The sequence below is a fragment of the Lissotriton vulgaris genome, chromosome 7, assembly GCF_964263255.1.
Source record: "Lissotriton vulgaris chromosome 7, aLisVul1.2, whole genome shotgun sequence".
Classification (NCBI taxonomy): domain Eukaryota; kingdom Metazoa; phylum Chordata; class Amphibia; order Caudata; family Salamandridae; genus Lissotriton; species Lissotriton vulgaris.
The window spans coordinates 1,641,373,320-1,641,395,281 of record NC_141695.1 but is presented as its reverse complement, the minus strand read 5'-3'; the positions used below and the strand labels follow the sequence as shown (position 1 = coordinate 1,641,395,281).

The 21,962-nt window shown below is 42.1% G+C and overlaps 1 protein-coding gene across 1 annotated transcript in view; it reads left to right on the top strand.

Annotated features, from left to right (window-relative positions):
* The window catches only part of PREX1 (phosphatidylinositol-3,4,5-trisphosphate dependent Rac exchange factor 1), an 863,840-nt gene that overhangs the window by 675,201 nt on the left and 166,677 nt on the right, over positions 1-21,962 (top strand). The window contains exons 20-22 of the mRNA XM_086932617.1: positions 3,176-3,261; positions 12,720-12,856; positions 15,297-15,465. Of these exons, the coding sequence (XP_086788743.1) occupies positions 3,176-3,261; positions 12,720-12,856; positions 15,297-15,465 (392 nt within the window). The remainder of the gene's footprint in view (positions 1-3,175; positions 3,262-12,719; positions 12,857-15,296; positions 15,466-21,962) is intronic.

The following is a 21,962-nucleotide window of genomic DNA, read 5'->3' as shown; positions in this document are numbered from 1 at the left end:
TCTGTGCTCGGGCTCCGGCGGGAGCATCGACAAAGCAAACCGCAGATCACTGGATGGTGCCTGTTTGCACAGGGTGGTCACTCCTTGACCACAAGGGAGATTCTTCAGTCTTCTAGTTGCAGTAGAATGTCGAAGGTCCAGAGTTTCGTTTCAAGTTTCAGTTCAGGATAAATCTAAAGTCTCTTGACTCAGCTCCTACCTTTATATGAATTAAAGGGGCTGGATTACCTGCTAGGTCCCTCCTGTGGGTGGGACAGGGAAGGGGGTGGTTACACCCCTTTTCCTTTGTCCAGTTTCGCGCCAGAGCTGGGGATGGAGTGCCCCAGCAGCTGGTTTCAACCAGACTATGCATGGAGCACCTTGTGTGCCCCAGGCAGTGTCTCATTTCATTCAGCCCTCCCTGCCCCAATACACTATGGCCTGTCTGGGGTGGTGCTAACACCTCCTAAGACAGGAAACCTATTGTCCAAGCCTCCCTTGCTGGAAGGACTCCCAGCAGCAGGAGGTCAGACTTATGTCTGTGGCAGCAGCATCCATTTTGTGATGCTGAGGCTCTGGTTAACTTTAACCGGGATTAACAGAAACAACATGTCTTCTCCCTCTAGAAGGGTGGAATGCTACCCTCGTCGCCAGAACCGGCGAGGGGGTAGTATTCCAAAGCGTATGACACCTTACACGGCATGTTTTGATAAAGTCAAACCAAAGTTAGCATTAACATCGAGGATTATAATGCACTTAAGAGTATATGGTATGGCTATATCATAGAACAGCTATAAGGACATGGTTCCGAAAGCTGCAGACAGGCTCAGCTCATGGTAGAGCACCATCTCACATAAAACCAAGCACTCTGCGTCCAGGATTGTTAAGGCCTGCCATAGGAGTGACTTATAGGTATATATGTGTCTATATGTAATGGTAGGTATAGGGATACTATACCTAAGCAAGGGGTGATTACACGACCTTGCCCCAGCTGAGTGATCAGCCAGTTGTGTCAATGTGGATTGCCAGCCAGGAGTGGCATAATACATGCTGCAGCCCCTGGTAGGCCTTGGATGCACCTATGCCCTGGGTACCTAAGGTACACTATACAGGGGCTCATAAGATGACCCAATACCCAATTGGAGATGTACCGAAAGTACATGGAGTCCATTTTACAGTGAGAGCAGATAGCCTGGGGCCCTGATTAGCAGGATCCCAGGCCAGCTAAGTCGAAAACCAGCTAAACACTAGGCTAAAAGTTGGGGTGACCATATAGTCAGATATCCACCTTCCTACATGTGTGAATCATATATATTGTGTAAACTTGATAATGATGGCCGTTTAAATCAGTGAAGGGATACCAAAGAATTGTATGTTTTATATTTTACTGTACCTGATATCAGAATGATCGTTTGTGAACTAAGATTGTGATATGATTTCAAATCCATGTGTCCACTTGTTTGTGAGTTATAAATATTGTTATGAGAATGGATTAACAAGTTATGTACACAAGAATGATCAATAAAAATAAAATACATTTTAATTCTACACACCATGCTGGCAACATTTCAGATCCAATCAATCAGTAACTATTAGATGGAGTACCTGAAGAAAATTAACCCAATGTTAAAGCTGATATATAAAGCACAAATAAGCGTTCTTAATTTCTGCTGGCATACAAATATGTTGGAAAGTTCCTGGAAATTTAGACTGCGGCTTCATATGAGCAATCATGGGATGTCACATTTTTGTAGGACATGGTCTGGAACAGATGGGTATTTCCATTTATTTTCCACTGACATGAATAGTAAGTAGGGAGCTGTTTCCAGTTGACTGTCCATTTCCACTTTTTAAGCAGGTTATCTCCAAAATGCTTGTAAATCCTAACACATTGGTAAAAATTTGAAGTTTGGCACACATTTGCCATTTTGTAGTGGATGTCCTGCATCTGCCCAAATGTTAATAAGACCCACAACTTTTGCATCTTTTTGGCAACTATATTCATCTTGGTTTGCAAAACTGTAGTTGAAACAGTTGTGTCTAAAGTGACTTAATATGACTGACCCTCCTTGGAGCAATGAACTCTAGTGGTTGGGCCGGGATATGCTAGAATTCTGAAACAGCCTTAGCCAGGGCTTGAATAAGCAAAAACACTTTTCTCCACCTATTAAGTCAATAAAATTATTATTCTGCAACCCATGCCTTTTTGTACATAATACCATTTTAATCCTTTAAGTGATCTTGAGGTATAATATTTGCGTACTTTGTGCATGTCAAGGTTCAGTGAGGCTTGTAGTTGGTGCATGAGTGATTTTTATTTAAAAATAATCAGATATTTTTAAGTGAAATATATTAATTTACTTAGTTGTGCCCATTAATGTTTTTCTCCAAAATAACAAAATATTTATCCAGATTGTTTAGATGGTAGTTCCACTCTTGAACAGTCCTTCTATTGATGTTGTTGCCGGTCCCACATTTGACAACTTTGGATTCAGTGTAAAAATCAATCTAGTGATTGGAGAAGAAAACGTAAAGTTGGGTATCCTAACCAAAATATCAATTAATATGCCTTGCCACTGAAACGTAATATGTACATTTGTTGTTATGCTGATTATCTTCCACAAATCAGGATCTATGTATAAATGCTAATCATTAGCTCTAGTTTATATTCTTTATCAGAGCTAGGTGCTTTGTACTGTGTCTACCCTTTTGTTTGTCATTTCTACTCCAAATGTCAGAGCACTCTTGTCAAACAAATAAAACAAACATAAAATTGATATCACTAAGTCATCTCTGTTGTGACTCTAATAAAATCCATATTATTCAAGATGTCGGCTATTGCATCCATGCCAATGTAATCTGCTATTGGTTCCCCAGTGCTGAGACACCTATCTATAATCACACTTGTGTAGAAGCTGATTTTTAACCAAGGCAACAATAACAAGCCCAAGATTCAGATTCTGTCTATGATGAAAGAGTGGACAATACTTTGATTTTCCTGCTTTCAGGGTAATGCAGATATCAGAATCCAGGATTAACATGATTTTCATCCATTCAATATTAGACATGACCTTTGTCTTCGGTGGACTGCCAAAGGGTTATGGTGTTTTGTACAATTTGTTTGCATCTACAAGATCTGTCTTTCTCACTTTAATTGAAGCAAATGTTTTTGATTTTCCCCTTTCTTGTTTCCTAGGATTATAAAAGTGCCAGACCTGCCAGAGGCACTTTGTTTTCAAATCAGAGGAACTGCTCCCCCATATGTGCATGCAGTTGGAAGAGGTATGATGACACGTCATTGAGTAATTTCATGTATCTCTTTAACTTAGTAAAAGCGGTGACTTTGAACCGTTTTGATGCAGACCCATCCGGGTCACTATAGTACCTGGCATTTAATCAGGAACAATATCAAAATTTATTTTTAAAATGTCGTTATTTACAAACTCAAGAACTCATGCAACAAAAGATGAAAGGAGGTTACCTTTCAGATTAAGTCAGTTCAAGAAGAATTTGGGACTACTGTAAAATAATCTTTAGTTGGTACAATTGAATGTAAAACATTGTCAATGCAATGTCCTGCCAGCTGTAGAAACTGCTCTATTTCGTAAGGCCTTGGGCAGTGGCCCAACACCAGAGCACTGCAGGAGAATGCAAAAGAAGCTATTGGTTCAGAGTGAAGGTGACGGGTGCAGGTGGCCAGGTTTACCTTTGTTTTCCTTTTACTACCAATCACACCAACTAACTATATTTCATGCAGCAGTTTGCTTCCTTCATATTTTCTGGGTGATATCATAAGTTGCTGGATGCCCAAGAATACACATGAGTAATTGTCACCCTATGGACGAGAGACATGCATTATGCTGCCATCTCGAAATATAAAAAAAAGGGTTCCATTAATACCCCTCCCAGCTGGTAGAACATGGTAAACTCTTCTGGCACAAAATGTTCCAAACTCTCTGGTAGCTTTTCTGAAAGTGTTTCTTGGCTTCAAGACTACGGCGTGTCTTTTAGGAACTCTCAACTCTTTTATAAATACAGGTTTAGTTAAGATATCAGTTCTGAGAAGAAAGATCCTGAGACTGCAGCGCCATATTACTACTGCACTTAAATTGCAGTGGTACTTTGAGAGCAACCAGCAGTCATGTAAGACACAGGGTAAATAGCAGATTCAAAACCTCTTTTCACCATAGACACATGCATGGATGCACACTAGATATCTTTTAAATGACTTTTAATTCAAAGATCAAACTGTACTTTCTAGAATAAAGCACTTGTGTAGTTGTGAATATAAAAAAAAAACAGTAAAGCACCAGCAATTGTAATTATTAAAACGAAAACTATGGAAAAAATGCACAATTATTCAAGGTCTTATTGTGGGGTTGTGACTATCTTCTAAAACCCCTTCCTCCTTGTCTTTAATTAAATTATCCATAACATGTCTGTCAGAGTGTTAAATGTTCATGCCCGTATACCTTTACAGAACAAACTGGAATATTATTTTGAGTTGCAGGGAGGTTAATGTGCCAGATAAGAGATCGAGCCAGGCTCACTGGCTTAGCTGATGCTCCTTGGCCATTAGTCACCTCTACAGATCTTTGACCCTCTCTAAGCTTGAAATAACAGCCACCCCATTAATTAACTTGCATGCCCTTATATACCTCTTCTTAAGATTGTTTTGATAATCAACTACAAACATAAGAGTCTTTTGTTGAATGTAATGCTCTTACACCTACTGAAACTACCACCCAGCAATCTGGTTTGAAATTAAATGAATGGATCTGAAGGATTATGTTGTTGTGTGTGTTTGTACTGTGTTTTAATAGAACATTTACTGGGTGGGATCTTTCTTAAGTTTTGCTAAATCTACTTCTGGTGATTTTTCATGACCGCTTCATGTTTCTTTCTTTAAAGAGAATACATGATTTATCATCTTCTAAGTCTTCCTGCACTATCATCCTGTCAACAACAATTATAATTTCTGAGGAGTCCTTTGCCACACAGATTCCCAACACCATTATTACTCTTCTCTCTAATTAGTAATAAAAAGGTAACAACAAATACTCCTGCATGGAATGTGTTTAGTTATGATGACAATAGACCTGTATAGGCCCTTGCTGAACCTACTGTTGTACGAGGCTTCCATCCATAAGTTATTGGTCCTTCTAGAAAAACAAAATGTCCATACGGCTACCTTTTCCATGCCCTTCTTCTGTTGCCAGAAAAAACAAACTGGTTCTGTGTTGCTTTTCCAGTGCATTTTAACAGAATACACCAGTCAGATGGAAAGCTACAGCCTGGGTCTCCTAAGCAGTTTATATAACCACTGACATACTATCCATCTTTAGAAAACTGAGACACTGATGCGGTCATTGGCCACTGGGAAGGATCCAATTGAAGTTTCCAATGCTTTTATATGCCTTCTCTTCCTACTCCATAATTACAACGTTTACATGCATTTTATCAGTTGACATCAGATATTTATGTCTCACCTGGCTTCTAGTTCCAAATCAGTAGCAGAGAAATACAAAAGTTGATGGGCAAAAAGCGTGAATTAAACTCAGGCACTGGAGATTCCACATTGGTTGCTTTCCAGTCCATCCTGGCTCTGCCCAGTGCATGGGTACAAACCAGGATGAAGCCCATGCAAATCAGCCTTGGTTATATTCCAATAAGGACAGTCTGGTCTGAACTGCTAGACCATTTCCCCTCTGAACAGCAACAAGCTCACCTCAGACGATCTTTCAGCCATAGGATTGTCAGCTGAGAAACATATGAATCTTCATACTAGACACAATTAAGGCCCTTTTCTCTTTTGGCAAAGTAGGGGTGGGCAGGCATGCTTCTAGAGTATGTCTCTATGGCTGAGATTAGTTCAAGCAGTGCACCAATCACTTTTTTATGTTTTCTTGTTTTCTAAGGTCTTTGAGTGAGTGAGGTCCATTCTTAATGCTACAAAAAACAAAGTATCCCTGAAAAGACAAACTCAGTGGTGCTTTAACATAGCTGAATAACCTTTGCCAGTTTTCTGATAGGGAATATCTGACATAAAAGGAACCCCATAATTCCTCTTAGGTATTCTTCACACAGTATGGTGGAAGATTCAAGATTCACAACTGGGTTATGATGCTAAAAAAAACAAATCGGAGGCTTGAAGGGAGTCAAAATTGACCTTATATTGAACAGGATGGGTCTTTAAACAAACATAAATCCGCTCTACCTGCTGGTGGGTCTTCTCCTAAAGTATAATCTGGTTTATCAGGCCTCCTTTCTGAGCCACGCAATCATAAACTTCAAACTCTTAGTGCCCGGGCCTTGATGCCAGACCAAAGGATGGAAAGGCAAAATCCTACATTATTCCAATTCAAGAAAACCAGATATGTTGCCAGTGACAACAAGGGATGAAAAGCAAGCTCTTTAGCTCAAGTTTTACCGTCCCTTCATCGTAGAGGACATCCCTAAGAATACAGATGCCATTGAACTTTAAAAAGTTGTTGCATGGATATAGGCAGATATTTCTGATGTAAATAACTGAACAGTTCTTAATGGAGAAGATGGTGCTAACACAATCTAGACCTGACCAAACCCAAAACCAGTCCCATCAACCGATTCTGGCCCAAAATGTGAAACTACCTATATACCAGTGTGTTCATCACATTGGAGTAAACTGCTGATGTTAAAATAATTTAAAAATAAATTAAGACCCCAGGGAAGCTGAAAAGGGACTGGAGTAGCTCTGTGATATCACATTCCCGCTGTGCTTCCATTAGCAATGGGAGCTGAGCAATGATGGAAAAGGATGATGTGCAGGACCTCTCCCAGCTGTTCTATATCAATAGTAACGTGTGTATGACTAGAAACCTCTGATGTTCGGCTACCTATTAAAACACTAATGACTCCATAGGAACTTGACAAAGCTTATTGTAGATTTGGGGATGTGTGAGCAAAGGACTTGCCCTGTAACACTGACCCGAACATTATATACAGCCCATCGGTTGCTTCATGTAAGTCCTTTGTGGTCTATATGGTGTAATCTTCCTGCAGACGGTACCAAAAAAGCACAAATCTTTCTAGTTTCTTTGTCTAATCCAAAGTGGATACTGAGGGTTTGAAGGTGATTGCTTGGATGGTCTAGGGCAGAACATACAATTACTTAACCTTACTTAGCAACTCTTCCAGCAACTCCTTGTTTATTTCAAGAGCTCAACTGTGTTAAAGGAAACTATGCCCTTATGAAGCATCTAGAATGACTAGGTCTATGTAAATAGTTGTCCACAAGCCTCCTTATCTCTGGTCGTCCATCACTGGATAGGTGGCTCCATCCAATATGGGAAAATACCGGTCCAGCTGAACATCTGCCAAATGCACAGCCCTGTCCCAACTGGAGTAACCTCTCGCCTCCCAGAAATGCTCAACATATTCCCACCTAGTTTTATTGAAATTGTAACTCCGTTTTTTCTCTTATTGTCACTTCTCTCTTAAAATGCGTCTAGTGGGAATTTTTCAGCCCGGTGAGGTATAGGCATGTGTATCTTTTAAGGCTCATATTTTGGGTATAAATAAGGGAGGAGTGGTTCAGGGCATCTGGTAGAGGAACATACGTGCAGATGCAACCAAGCCGCACTGCTCTCAGAGAAACCTGGAACTTTATGGCCCTGATGACGAAAACACCTCCGAGGTGGTCTCGTCGGGTGATAGTTTGTGCCATGAAAGACTTCTACTTCACCTGCCTGGGCAAAAGCTACTCTCCTCATTATGAGTGAGGTTGCAAGGAGATGAGGGGTTGGAGGCATATTCCTGCTGCAATATATCTAAAGCTTTGTGCAGCCTGAATGCAGGCATTCACGCTTAATCAAAGATAGTACAGAATTTGCATTACAATCTATTTTTTTGGGACACAGTCAAGGTTGGTTTTACAGATATGTGAAAATTCAGGCGTCATGAGCCCATCGTGGGCTATTTCTGTCTCTTGAAAAAATTCCTAGATCCAGCCATATAAAATGTGCTCTTTACATGTGCATTTGCATTTTTTACCTATGTTTGGCTTGAATAATTTATGTCTCGGTTGACCGGCTTCATCCATGCCATCCAAGATCCAGATTGATACCCAAAAATGTCAATCACGAGTTAACATTCCCATACTCCAGGACACTTAAGAACAAATCCATGCCTCATGTTCATCTTGATTTCATTCTATTTTTCCCTTTAGCCTCAATATTTGATTTCATTTTGTCATCAAAAGGTTGTTCTCCAGGTTTATAACCTTGATCATGAACTTTGGCCCCTTTCTCTCGCAACATATAAAAATACTACCTCCGCCTCACCTTGAACTCTGTGAAGAACTTGCTCCACTTCTTTGTAGGTTCTGCTCATGCCAGACATCCTTCTCCTTTCCCTTGCAGACATGAGGCATGGTGGCTCACGGAATATCCCAGGCCCCTTCCATTATCTTCATCTGATATCCATTTCGACAGCTTTATGGGCTAACTGACAAAAGCGGGAGAGAAACATAAGCATTGCCATGTGGACGAGATAGCCACCACACCACTACTATCACACGCATGACCCTCCTGCACCACTGCAAGCACGATCACTCACACCAGCCACATCTCTTGATGGTGCATGTCCTTCCTATTGCACTCAAGCTATAATCTGCAGTGATTTGTGTGCATTCTGGAGCTCATGGGCACAATTTGCATAAGCGTAACCACAGTTGCCAAAATCACACCATCAAAATCCAACTGTCAGCTAAAGCTCTGATAGGCACCAGACTTTGCAGCTGCAGTCATCCATCACGACACAACTGTGTGGCCACCATCTCAACTCTGTGATAGTCAACTTAACGTAAGGCAGCTAAGCGCGCTTTGCCCTTGTGATTAACACTACTGCACTTTTGACAGCAGTGCATGTCTTAGTATTTCAGAACATTGACCATGGTGATTGTAGTAACGAGGACGCAGTAGAAGTAAGTCAAATCATGTTTATTTCGCATACAAGAGAAGAACAAGTAGCATGTCCTCACTACACGGAGTCCCCTTCCGACTGTCAACCCCTTAGTTCCATAGTGGAGCTATAACGGTGTTATAGTACATGACTCCGTTTCTAAGGAACCCAACACTTACCCAACATCACACTGATTAAAAACAAAAAAATCAAACCTTGCAATTGTAAGGGGGTTGCCAACTTTCTCAATTTGCTTGGTCAGTAAAATGACGCACACCACCCACAGCATCTGGGGGAAGTGTCAAAGACTGAGACAATTCTGGGCCTGCATTTGCGACACAAGTGAATGAGCAACGTAATGCAGATTTTGGGGCTACGCATGAAGGGAAAAGATATACTATACATAGTAAACTCCTAAGCTCGTGTAGTGCCACCATTGCTATTACTCAGGGAAGATTATCAACCCAAAAGACCACATGCGTTGAATTCAGGATCTCGCCAGACTGACATAAGAATTCTATGCTACTATTCACTGTCTCACGAACAATCCAGCCACATGGCAACTTGAGGAAAGTGGCCCTTACTTGAGGGTGAACCAGCACACCCCTTGGTTCCCCGCGACAAAGTTAAAGGGACCTCGGACTTGGATACATATTAGGTTTAGTTATTGTGGTGAGGGGGATTGGAGATCGAACTAGCCTAGATTCCCCTTCTCCTGCCCCAGAAATTACAGTATGGCTAAGAAAACATTTGTATTGTCTCCAGAATATGCTTTCCCTTGCCTGGCACTCTGGCATGTCCCTGCTGCATTCATCAGGCGTACACATGTTTAATAAAGACAAGAAGTACACGACTCGCCTTCTAACAAGCGTTCCCATGGAGAACCCATATTTAGTACTTTCATAGTGACAGTTCTTATTTGTTTCATCTTTAAGTTCAAAGAGAACTGAAGCTGCTTGGTTATTAGAGAAAATCCCTTAGATATCCATACATGTGCAGCTACTCACATACGTAAGATGTCCCAAAGGCAAATGAGGACATTTGAAAAGAAAGCAATTATCCATTTTCCCTCCAGTTAAGCCTTCACCATAAATGGATGGCTTTTCTCACCAATAGTTGGCTTTGTTTTAAATTTCACACTTGCACACAACCGTCACTTTAAGAAATCCTTTAGGAAGTGAACATGTGTTGGGATTTGGAAAGGAAAGTCTTTGATAGAATTAATGTGACTTGGTATGATGGATTTATCATGCTGTTGCAGCTGAAAACAATTTATTACGCAAATTCTATACTGTCAGTGGGAACAGGCTACATTCAAACAATATTACGAGTTATATTGAAATTCATTTCAAGGTTTGAGTCAAAGTAAGCATGGCTAATATTTCTTAAATATGAATGCCACATTGTGCAGCTAATTAGTTTCAGTATTTTGCTTGCTAGTGAAACTTGGTTGTCCCTTCTGATTGGCTGGGTTTCACTTCCTTTGCTCTTGGACAGGGCATACAATTCTGGAATGGGATTATTTAACAATCGACTGTGATTATGATGCAGTAGAGACATTTAGGATGATGTGGGTGAGCTGATTTGTTTAGGTTATTTTCAGAATGTCACAAAGGAGGGTTGGATTTATTTTGTATCCGTTTAATAAGCGATATAAGACTTTGACGTGGGAGTTTTCTGACACCTGTGAACATTTTTCTAGAAAACGTCCCCAAAACTACTCCTATTAATGCTTCCATTTGCATGGTTTGAGTACAAGTAAGGACATAGCTGCCACTCATTAACATTCCATAAATGAATAAAAACATTTTTTCTGGTGCCCAAGGTGTTTTACACATTAAAATATTGGTTCCAAAATCTAGCATAGACTACTGAGATCTAGTAGTACTCAGCCTACATCTTAGGTTGAATGTCTTATAAGAAAACTGTGTAAAAGGATTGCATAATAGTCAACGAGGTAAGCATTACGAAAAGGTGAATGTCCTAGTCCTTACGAGAATCATCATTAAAAAATGTTTGTTTCACAAGTGGACATTTTTCTCTTGAGCAGTTTAGGAAGAAATGCATGGATAACTTTTATGACCTTAAAAGGAACCACGCAACAATAACTTGGACCTTTTAATAAAAGTATTGAATGAGAGCAGCTTTTGCTTCTACTTTAACAAATAGAACGCCTATGATTCTAGATACTTCTATGAATAAAATGAGTTAAGACCATGAATATCGGCCTTAGAAATTTCCAGATCTATATACTCGAAAACAAAGCAGCCAAACCTTACCTCTCCTTCTCTTGAACGAGACCAGGGTTTTCAATGACATACCTTCTACCGACGGTCTAACCAATGGAATAATAATGGTATGTAGGGCTATTGTCAAGCCCATGATTCCCCAACATGTAAATGCTTGAGTCCTTGCACTTCTACCAGGAACATGTATATGTATATACATATATAATATTTATTTTTTTACAGAGTTTTATATAGAGCGAACTTGACCCGAATCGGGTATCAGAGCGCTTTACATAGCACCAGCTGCATTGCACGAGGACACATTCATTTTTGTTCGGCACGGGGAGATTAAGTGATTTGCCCAGAATCACAGGATGTTCAGCGTCATTGCCGAGACTCAAACCCAGTTCCCCAGATTCGAGTTTGCCCACCCTTGGATTGTGACTTGAAACAGTCATGTGGATGGATGTGCTTCGCACAACAAAAACACATAAATGAGTCAATAAATAACAAGCATTGGCAAAGCCCACAAGCCTGGCATTGGCTGCCAGCTTTTTGACGTTGTCAAATCTTGTTTGGTTTTGTCAGGGTTTTTGTTAAACCTTACTTTGAGAAGCTTCAGAGCCCTTGAAAGTATAGAAAATAAACATTGGCTACAAGCAAAAATGTTTTTGGACCTTAAAAAACATTCTTTGCCATAGCAGTCACAGATAATGAGGGGAACTATCTTGTGTGGATGTGCTATTTGTTAACCAGGAGAATGCTGCCACTCACAGTGAAGTTAGACAATTTCTGAAGTGGGCTGACCCATTACAACATGGTGTAGTGGGTGGAGGAGAAATGTGAATGACACAGTAACCAATGGAAGATTACGGCTGTTTGAAAGTCCTTATATTTAAGCATATTAAATGTAACTTTACTAAAATTTAAAGTTCTTGCTTAACACCAGAGCTAGAAATAACTTAATAGTTTGGCAAATGTTAAGATTGTCTCATTTAAATTGTCAAACTTAATCACAGCCATTTAATTGTTTTTTTAAAAAAGTACCGTTATTTAGGAGATTAAATAATCTAGATTATGTACTAAAAGAGTATGAATTACATTGAAAATGAAACGTTATTAATATCTTTTTACCAACCCAACCCTATTTATAAATAGATTGGCGTTCACAGTTTACGATGGACCACTAATTCTTATCCTAATGGTATTGGAAATCAGCCACTTTAGCAAGATTTGAAACACCTTTAGTTATGTGGTATATCCCACATTGGGAATTGGGTTTTTGCTATAAATTTACAGTGCAGAATTTTCATTTTTGACTATCCCTAACAGACAGCATACTTGTCTGAGCAGCCTTTTAGCCAGCAGATCATTTAATATTGTGCTGTAACACTTTTATTGATGGGAGGTGTTGCTGTCTTTTGAAATGCTGGTTCTTGCTGTCACATGAGGCGCAGAGTGATTTGTGTACCTTTAGCAATGTCCTTCCTTGTAAGCGACACAGACTTCTTGCACATGTTTCTATGGTGTCTTTGGGTCTTGGTCTAACGCTGGATTGCTCTCCCCTCTCAGGTTCAGTTGCTGCCGCGGCTGGTCTTCATCCTGGGCAGTGCATCCAGAAAGTTAATGGCAGTAGTGTTGCAAACGACAGCTTTCTTGAGGTTCTGGAGCATTTTTCAGCATTTCGGTCTAGCCAGCAGGAGTCACTGGTAAGGCCTGAGCATTCTGGTTTGCGGTTTGTGGATCTATTTTGTGCAAAGAAAATTTGAGTTTTGACAAAATGTTGGTCCTTTCTTCATCTAATTACAAGTCTCACGATTACATAATTCTTTGATTACATAAATGCTTTGAAATGCATAATTATTTTTTTCATTCAGATGCTCGTTTTCTAATTAAATGCACTGAATCGGCTGTGATTGTCCCAATCCTAAAAAAACCTGGAGCGGACCCCTCCGATCCAGTCAACTTCCGTCCAATTTCCCTCTTGCCTTACCTGGCGAAGGTATTGGAACGGTATGTGGTTAAAACCTTGAGCGAGTTCGTGGAAAGTCACGGCGTGTTAGCCCCTAGACAGGCCGGCTTCCGCCCAGCCCACTCAACTGAGTCCGTTATAACATCGGTTCTGGACAATCTCCGACAAGGAATGGATACCAACCAACATCAGGCCCTGATCCTCTTAGATCTCTCCGCCGCATTCGACACGGTGGATCACACCATCTTACTTTCACGTGTCGAGGCGGCGGGAATCAGAGGAACAGCGCTACTATGGTTATCCTCCTTTCTGAACGGTCGGACTCAAGCGGTTCGTCTGGGAGAGTTCTCTGCAGAATTTCAACCAATTCAGTGTGGTGTTCCCCAGGGCTCCTCTCTGTCCCCCTTATTGTTTAACCTCTACATTGCCCCCCTCATTTTTGCTTTACAGCGTCTGGAGGTCTCTGTGTACAATTACGCCGACGACCTCCAGCTAATTTTTTCCCTTTCCTCCACCCCTGAGTCTATGTCCAATGTCCAGTCCATTATGACCTTTATCCAGGACTGGATGAACTTCAACCACTTGAAGCTCAACCCCGACAAAACAGAGTTGTTGCTAACGGGTGGTTGCTCCAGTCCCTGGACATCTTCTTTTTGGCCCCCTTCACTTGGCCCCCCTCCCACCCCCGTACCCTCTGTCAAAACCCTTGGATTTAAAATCAATAATCAACTCTCCTTACACTCTCAAGTTTCTGCTGTGGTTTCCTCAGCCTTCCTTTCACTTAGGACTATCCGCAGAGTCTCTCGATTTTTCGCCCCAGAAGCGCTCAAACTAATTCTGATAGCCATGGTAACATCTCGCCTAGATTATGGTAATATCCTTTACCATGGCATGCCCGACTACCTTATGAGACGCCTTCAGCTTGTCCAAAACCAGGCTGCTCGGCTGGTTTTTAACCTTTCTAAGTCACATCACGTAACCCCTCTCCTCTCTACCCTGCACTGGCTCCCTGTCCGACAACGCATCTTATTCAAGCTCGGTTGCACCATCTTTAAAGCCCGGACAGGTTCTGCCCCTTCCTCCATCAACTCAACCATTCAACCCTACACGCCTTCACGAGACCTTCGATCCGCCTCTCACCACCTTCTCCTGGTTCCCCGTTTTAAACGGAAGAAGTGGGGTGGCTCTAAATTTTCTACCACGGGTCCAGTCTTCTGGAACTCTCTTCCATTGCACCTCAGAACCTGCACCCAGTACCCCCTCTTCCGTAGAGACTTGAAGACTTTCCTCTTCACCCAAGCCTTCCCATCTTAAACGCTCACCTTTCCCCTCTCTCCGACCTGCCAAGTAGCAATTGTCAGTGAGCGCCAATAAACCGCCAGGTGTACGAGCGCTATACAAATCCCTTCAAATTCAAATTCAAATTCAATTCTTATTGTTTTATGTAGTTTTTATTATGATCATTTCTAATATAGAAGAAAGAGTCGATTTGCTTTTCAGATTACAAACATTTTCAATACGAATCACCAGCTGCAAAGTAAGTAGGACTCATAAGTAAGAAACATATACAGTTCTAGATTACCAACACAGACGTCTCACGGAATATTTGTTGCAAATATATATTTTCCTAGAAATACATAGAAACATCGTTAAATGCAATATGCATGATGCTCTCAGTCTGTGGTGTCTCTTGCATATCATAGCATGTCAGAGAGGGACCGCGTACTTGCTCATTGGGACATCAGCTCAACAAATTCATAAGGCACGTCTCGTCACCAAACAGTAATGTTCTGTAGAAGTTAGAACAACATTGGGAGAGTGAGTGTCAGAGGTAATCCCTCATAGATTCAATAAAAGACCAATTTGTGGGACTCAAAGTGTAAATCGCGCTGGGGGCCGTCGGGAAGATTAAGCGAGCTATTGCCCAGAGTCACATGGTACTAGACTGACCTGCCACCGGCGCCAGGGATTGAACCGTGAGCCCCTGTGTTCTGAAGTCAGCCTCCCTGGCTGCTGCGCCACACCTCTTCCCCATGCACACTACCTGTTCACATAAGAAAACCGACAGGACAAGTGGAATTTCCAGGCAAACCTGCATATGTAAGGAACGATTGTGTTGATGTTTTTAACCTAGCTGTACCATATTGCCATCGAATGTGTTCCCCTTGAATTCACAGGGTGCATACCAATGGATTTACCGCACACACGAAGAGGCGGAAGAAGAGAGAGCTCACAAAACCATGCCAGATGTATGCCTGAATGGTAGTCTTTGCTATCACAGTAAACCTGACAACTCACTGGAAGAGGAGGACCTCGATCCGCTGAATGACAGCCATCAAGAAGCAGGTAAATATGTTTCTGATTAATGATGCCTTTGAGCCTGTATCTGAAACACCTGTGTTTCCGTACTGCGGCATGCGTATGCAGGTTTTCTTCTTCATTGAAGAATGTTGCATAATGTGTTACTGTAGAAAAATCTTTGGGTGCCATGACAATGTGAATATCATGTCTTCTCCCTAAATGGTATCCAAATAATTACTGACTATATGTTGAGGAAAAACCCTCTACACCATGTTTATGTGGTTTTATATAATTCAAATTTTATGTGAAATTATCCTAAGTATTGTATGTGAAAATGTCTTTTGTAAACTAAATAATTCAAAATATATATATATATAAAAAAAGATAAAATAAGGAGATAACAAGAGAACTATAAAGAGATAAGAAGATCAAAAGTACTCAAAAATAAATAACATCAAATATATCCCTATGAGTGGAAAATCAGTTATTATATACATGTCTAAGATACTCAGATATAATTAGTACACATAACCCGGTGTGTTCCTTTCTTTCCCAAGAATATGTGGTATCATTCTACATTTCTATATTAACCTAAGCATGAGCGAATTTTGCGGATCTCGCGTTCGCGAATTTTGCGGATTTGCGGATTCGCAATCCGCAAAATCCGCGAATTCCCGGATTTTTTTTTTTTTTGTGTTCGCCCGTGTTTCTGCCAGTTCGCGAGGGTTTTTACAATTCCGCAATTTGCGAACTTACCTGTCGGGTCGCAAGTTTTGCGAACTTGTTGTTTCTACGTGTCCAACCTGTTTGGGACACTCTTCTTCATCACTGCCACTCTCTGTCACCACTGCCACTCTCTGACTACTCATGCCACCCTCTGGCCCACCCATGCCACCCTCTGTTTCATCACCACACCCTCTGGTTGTCCAGTGTACATTATTTTCGGCAAAGCAAAGCACACCTTCCCTGCCTCAAGTGACCTGAATTAATTTGGGGCTGATTAATGTGTCACAGAATATTTTTTTAGCTGGCACCTGCTTCCTTAGTGCGCCCTGATTAGTGATCTTTTGCACTTGCTAAGTGCTTTCATTGTTGCAAAATTAGTTACAACACCTGCCCTGCCCCAACTGACAATAATGAGTTAGGGGCTGATTAATGGATTTTAACTTCCAGCCTGGCTCCTGCTTGTCTCCCTTAGCTGTAATTCATGACCTTTGTGGCATATGTGTAACTATTCTGAGGTTCAGAGCAGGGTCACATAATAGTTTCAACTGGCAACTGAACTCTGGAGGGGCCCCTCAGGAAGCACTACAGGAAATGGCTACTAATGATGTGCCTGAACTTTTGAACCTGGTAAGTAGTTACTTTCAGTTTTGCTTAGATCGTATTTCTGCAATTTCGCACTTATTCGCGGGGCGCGAACTCACGCGAACAGTGCGAGCAGTGCGAGCAAAATCCGCTGCTCGCGGATTTGCGGATTTTGCAGGAAATTCGCAAATCTCGCGGATTGCGGATTTCCCGAAAATCCGCAAAATCCGCGAGCGGAACGGATTTTCCGCCCATGCCTATATTAACCTTCTGCTTAAAGATAGAACACTTACTAGGGGAAGATTACATGACATGCTAAGCATGTTCTACTACTTAACTGTTTTCCATGGGTTTTATTTGATCTAAAAATAAGCATTTGCATGTGAAGAGTGAGGTATCGGCAATGTTTGATAGCACTGAAAGCAGAAACAATATTTTTTCACAAGCTGACATCTTGCACAAGGCCCCTTTACGCCTTTATTAAAGTTAAGATGGGGCTACTGTAACACAACTCTTGTAACCCTCCCAGATAAATGAAGGGTGTGTGTTGGGGTACTTCTTTCCTCAAAGAATAGACCTACCTTCAAGAGTTTACCAATGCCAAAATACCTCTGATTTAATTACTCAGCCCATTTCTAGAGTCGAGCGTTAAGGGCTCAGATTATACTGTCCTGGGTGACTTTATTGTGCATCTAGAAAAAAGCGAGGACACGAGCATGACCACTCTGAAAGATGCACTGACCAATCTAGCCTTGGAACAGATTGTCAAGCAGGATACCCACAAGCAGGGCACACTCTAGATGGGATTTTTACCTCCAATAGCGACATGGAGATAGTAGATACCTTGCAGGTCCCCTGGTCAGACCACAAGGTAATAATTTTTTCCTTAAAGGTGAAATAGGAGGCAACTATATCTGCCTGCGACCCATGCAAGCCACATACAATGATTGGTCTAGGATAGACCCCCCAAAATTAATGGAACAACTCTTAACTCTGGAGTTAGCACCAGACAGCAACATTGCCTCAAATCAAATCACAAGCTGGATAAACTCAGCGGTCAAAGTTGCTGTTCCTTTAAAAAAAGCCACCTTTAGGAGGAAACCCCCTCTCAACCATGGTTCACTGACTCACTTATGATGCAAAAGCAAAACTGTAGAAAAGCTCAGAAGAGATGGAGGACCAACTATGACCAAGGGCTGAAAGAAGAATATAAAATTTCCCTGGCTATCTACAAAAAATTGATTTTAGCAGAAAAAAGTCAATATTTTATTCAAAGAATTGACGAAGCAAAAACTCTAGTAAAGAACTCTTCACCACCATAAAAAAACTAACAAAAATTGACAACAAACCGGCAGTTATCAGTTCAGAATTTTGCAATAATTTGGGCCAATTCTTCATCAATAAAATGACCTCAGTTATGAGTCATTTATAAGGACTGACAAGAATCTGCCTGTACGGTCAAACAGTGATCGCAATGAGGGACCATTTCCCCCAAAACAGGATTCTTGGTTTCATTTCACACAACCTTCAGTTGAACAGATTCTGCAGGCTGTTAGAACCACCAGGTCCGGTGGTCCAACGGATCCATTTCCACCGAAGGTGATGCAACTATTCCCTGAGCTGCTAAGAGAGCAACTAGAAAAGCTATTTCTACAAATAGTAAAATCAGGCCAGTTCCCAGATGCATGGAAAACCACCTCAGTGTTGCCACTACTTAAAAAAACAAATTTAGACCCACATGAACCTGGGAACTACAGACCAATTACGAGAATTCCTTTTGCGGCTAAAGTTCTAGAGAAATTATTGAATAAACAGCTGGCCCAATTTCTCTTGGATGGAAATACCCTAGACCACTCGCAGTTTGGTTTCAGAGATGGACATGGACGGAAACAGCTCTGCTGATGGCAACAGAAGAACTCAGAAGTGTTCTGGATGCCGGAGGAAAGGCCGCCTTGGTTCTTCTGGACCTATCTGTGGCCTTCGATACGGTAAATCATGGAACACTCCTGACCCAACTGGCCGAAGCCAGAGTCCACACTTCTGCACGAACGCTACTGGCATCTTACTTGTCTAACAGAACATTCACAGTAGAGTTGGGCGGGGCTAAATCTAAACAATTTAAAGCCCCCTGTGGTGTACCCCAGGGGTCTTCCCTAAGCCCCAGCCTTTTCAACTTGTATGTAGCACCTTTAGCGGCAATTATAAGTAATTGTGGTTTCCTTCCGGTGTCATACGCCGACGACACCCAAATAGTGGTATCTATTGCCAAAAATGCAAAAGAGACGGCAGACAAATTAAAAAACTGCATGTCGCAAGTCAATGGATGCAGAGTATCTGCCTAAAGTTAATCGGAGACAAAAGCGAAGTAATGCTGCTAGGGTCAGATCCAGATATCTGGTCCCCGGAATGGTGGCCACACAGTGTGGGTGACTGCCCTTCCCCAGTTAACAAGGTGAAAAACCTAGGTATGACACTGGACAACAAACTTTCTTTTGAGGCCCAGTCAAACAAACTGGCATCTTCAGTGTGGTACATCCTGAAATGATAAGGAAGCTCCTGCCTTTTATCTCCCTTGATTCCTGGAAAACGGTGGTAACATCTCTGGCCCTATCAAGACTAGATTATGGGAACACCCTGTATGCGGGAGTACAGGCCCAGCTCCTAGCAAAACTACAGCGCCTGCAAAACGCAGCAGCGAGGCTGGTACTGGATGTCCCCAAGTATGAACCAATTGCACACAAACTAAGTTCCCTCCATTGGCTCCCAATTCGCAAAATAATAAAGTTCAAGTCTGTATGTTTGGCCTACAAAGCTATTCGTGGATATGGCTCCCAGTTTCTAAAAACTCATTTAAAACTATACGAGCCTTTTAGGAATCTTCGATCCAGCCATGCCAAACTGATTAATGTTCCTAAGTATAAAAAGGCCAGATGGGGGATGGGGGGGGGGGGGGGGGGGGGGGGGGGGAATTTCTGCGGCATGCAGCTAGGGCCTGGAACCTCCTCCCACTATCTGTCAAAAACAGCCCATCACTACTCTCCTTCAGGAAAGAAGTAAAAACGTGGCTATTTACCTCTAGTTAGTTATTTGTTTCTGCAAGATCCAGAGTCTCTCTGAATCTACACAGCGCCAAGACGCCCATGGGAAATTGCGCGCTCTACAAATTCATAAATCAAATCAAATCAATGTATCAGTCCTATTGATAAGGTATACATTTATATTTATTTTGTGGTTCTCCATGTTAGAAAGTGGTGTTCCTTGCACTCCCTGTTTGTAGCAACACCAATGGATGTCCACAAAGGTTCATTCAGTGTCTTCAGGTTTTTTGGTCTGCTTCATCGATCGTCACAGATATTATTTTCATCTCTATGATACTGGGATCTGCCCATTTTTAATCTTCACATTAAAGCCATATAACACTATATGCCTATCCCTTTACTATACTCAAGTGTTCCAGGGAAAGAACAATTTTCTTCTGTGCATCTTCTACATCTGCAACCCCATCTCATTCCCTGCTGACTCAGGCATTTTCTTGCTCTCGGCAATAAGTCAATGTCTTCTAATCAATAAACATTCAACAGCTTTGTCCGCACCTCCACTGCCAAATCATCTCTTAACACCTCGGTCTTTCAGCAAATTTGCTTGTTAAAATAGCATTGCAATCAGTGTCCTGCAGAGCACCTTCTCCTCATTAAAAAATGTCAACGGCCTTGCTCCTGCATGGTTTTCAACCTCTCTGCTAATAAAGCCACCTCTTCCTGCCACCACAACATCATCTGAGTATTTGATCAATATAAGGCATTCTTAAAACTCCTGTTCTTTGTTTCCATTTCATTACAAGACCCCCACCTCCCCAACTCGCTCACAATATCTCTCTGCATCCGAACAGAAGTGCTGTGCAAGCCTTCACCGCTTTTTCATCCTTAACCTTTTCTGCAGGCCATCTAAGTTCAGGCTTATTGAAATATTATCCATTAACCACTGCACCATAAGCATAGGGGCCCCGTTCAGGCCAGAATTTAACACTCATTCTCCGTTAAACATTTGTATTCCTGTGAGTGGTTGTGTAGCCAGGGCCCAGTACACTGCTTTGCCTGGTAAGCCTATAATGCTGTTAAGACGGCCCTGACCACCGCGGCCTCACATGCAGGTGACTGTGACTGGAATGGAGCAATGAGTGAGCTGATGGGTCATAGCAGCTCACCCTGCTCTAAAAGCAGACCCATAGCCTACAGCCCACTGGTAAACTACAGTGGGCCAAAATGGCCAGTCCAGCAGGAGTGTCATCTGCCAATCAAGCGCTTGGAGCGGTACAAAAGGGGGTGGTAATGGACGGAACATCTGAACCAATCAAACACTCACACCCAGTCAAAAGATCTGGGTTTAATCCATCACCGTTCTTTAGCCCACTCTGCCACCCCAGTTCAGACATGGCTATATGCAAATCAGTCTGACCCTGTGCCTCATGGGCACAGTCCAGCCCGAACTGCCAAGCCATGTCTTCCCTGGACCGGAAACAAGCTTCTGAGGACCGGTTTCTGGCATTCCAGCCGTCTTCAGCCCGGCTTGCTTGAATGTTATGTTATGTTATGTTATGTTATTGGTTTTTATACGGCGCACAGCTGCCCCAGCAAAGGGGCGTCCTGGCGCCAGGAAAGGTAAACACAACATCACAAAGCGCATGCAGTAAAGTCGGGAAAATTAATTAAAAAGAAAAGTTTTAATAGCACGTCTGAAAAGCAGTAAATCCTCCATAGCTCGGATTTCACTAGGCAGAGAGTTCCACAATTTGGCCGCCACTACCCGGAAGGAGCGGCCACCCATCCTGCTCAGCAGAAAACGTGGAACAACAGACAGATTCTGACCCATCGATCTCAAGGATCGAGAAGGAACATATGGGGTCAGTAAATTCGTCAGAATCGGTGGAGCTATACCTTTCAAAATTTTAAAAGCTAGGCAAAGCACCTTAAACTCGATCCGACGAGCGACAGGCAGCCAGTGGAGCGATTGCAATGCTCTAGATGTCGAGCAACGACGGGGCAATCCCAGTACCGCTCTTGCGGCCGCGTTCTGCACACGTTGCAGCCGCATGAGTTCTGCCTTGTTCGCACCTGCAAGTAAGACACTGGCATAGTCTATCCTGGATAGGATCGAAGCCTGGACTACAAGCTGTCTAGTGGGGGCATCAAAGAATTTGAGCACCGGCCTGATGCCCCTGAGTATGCCAAAACAGG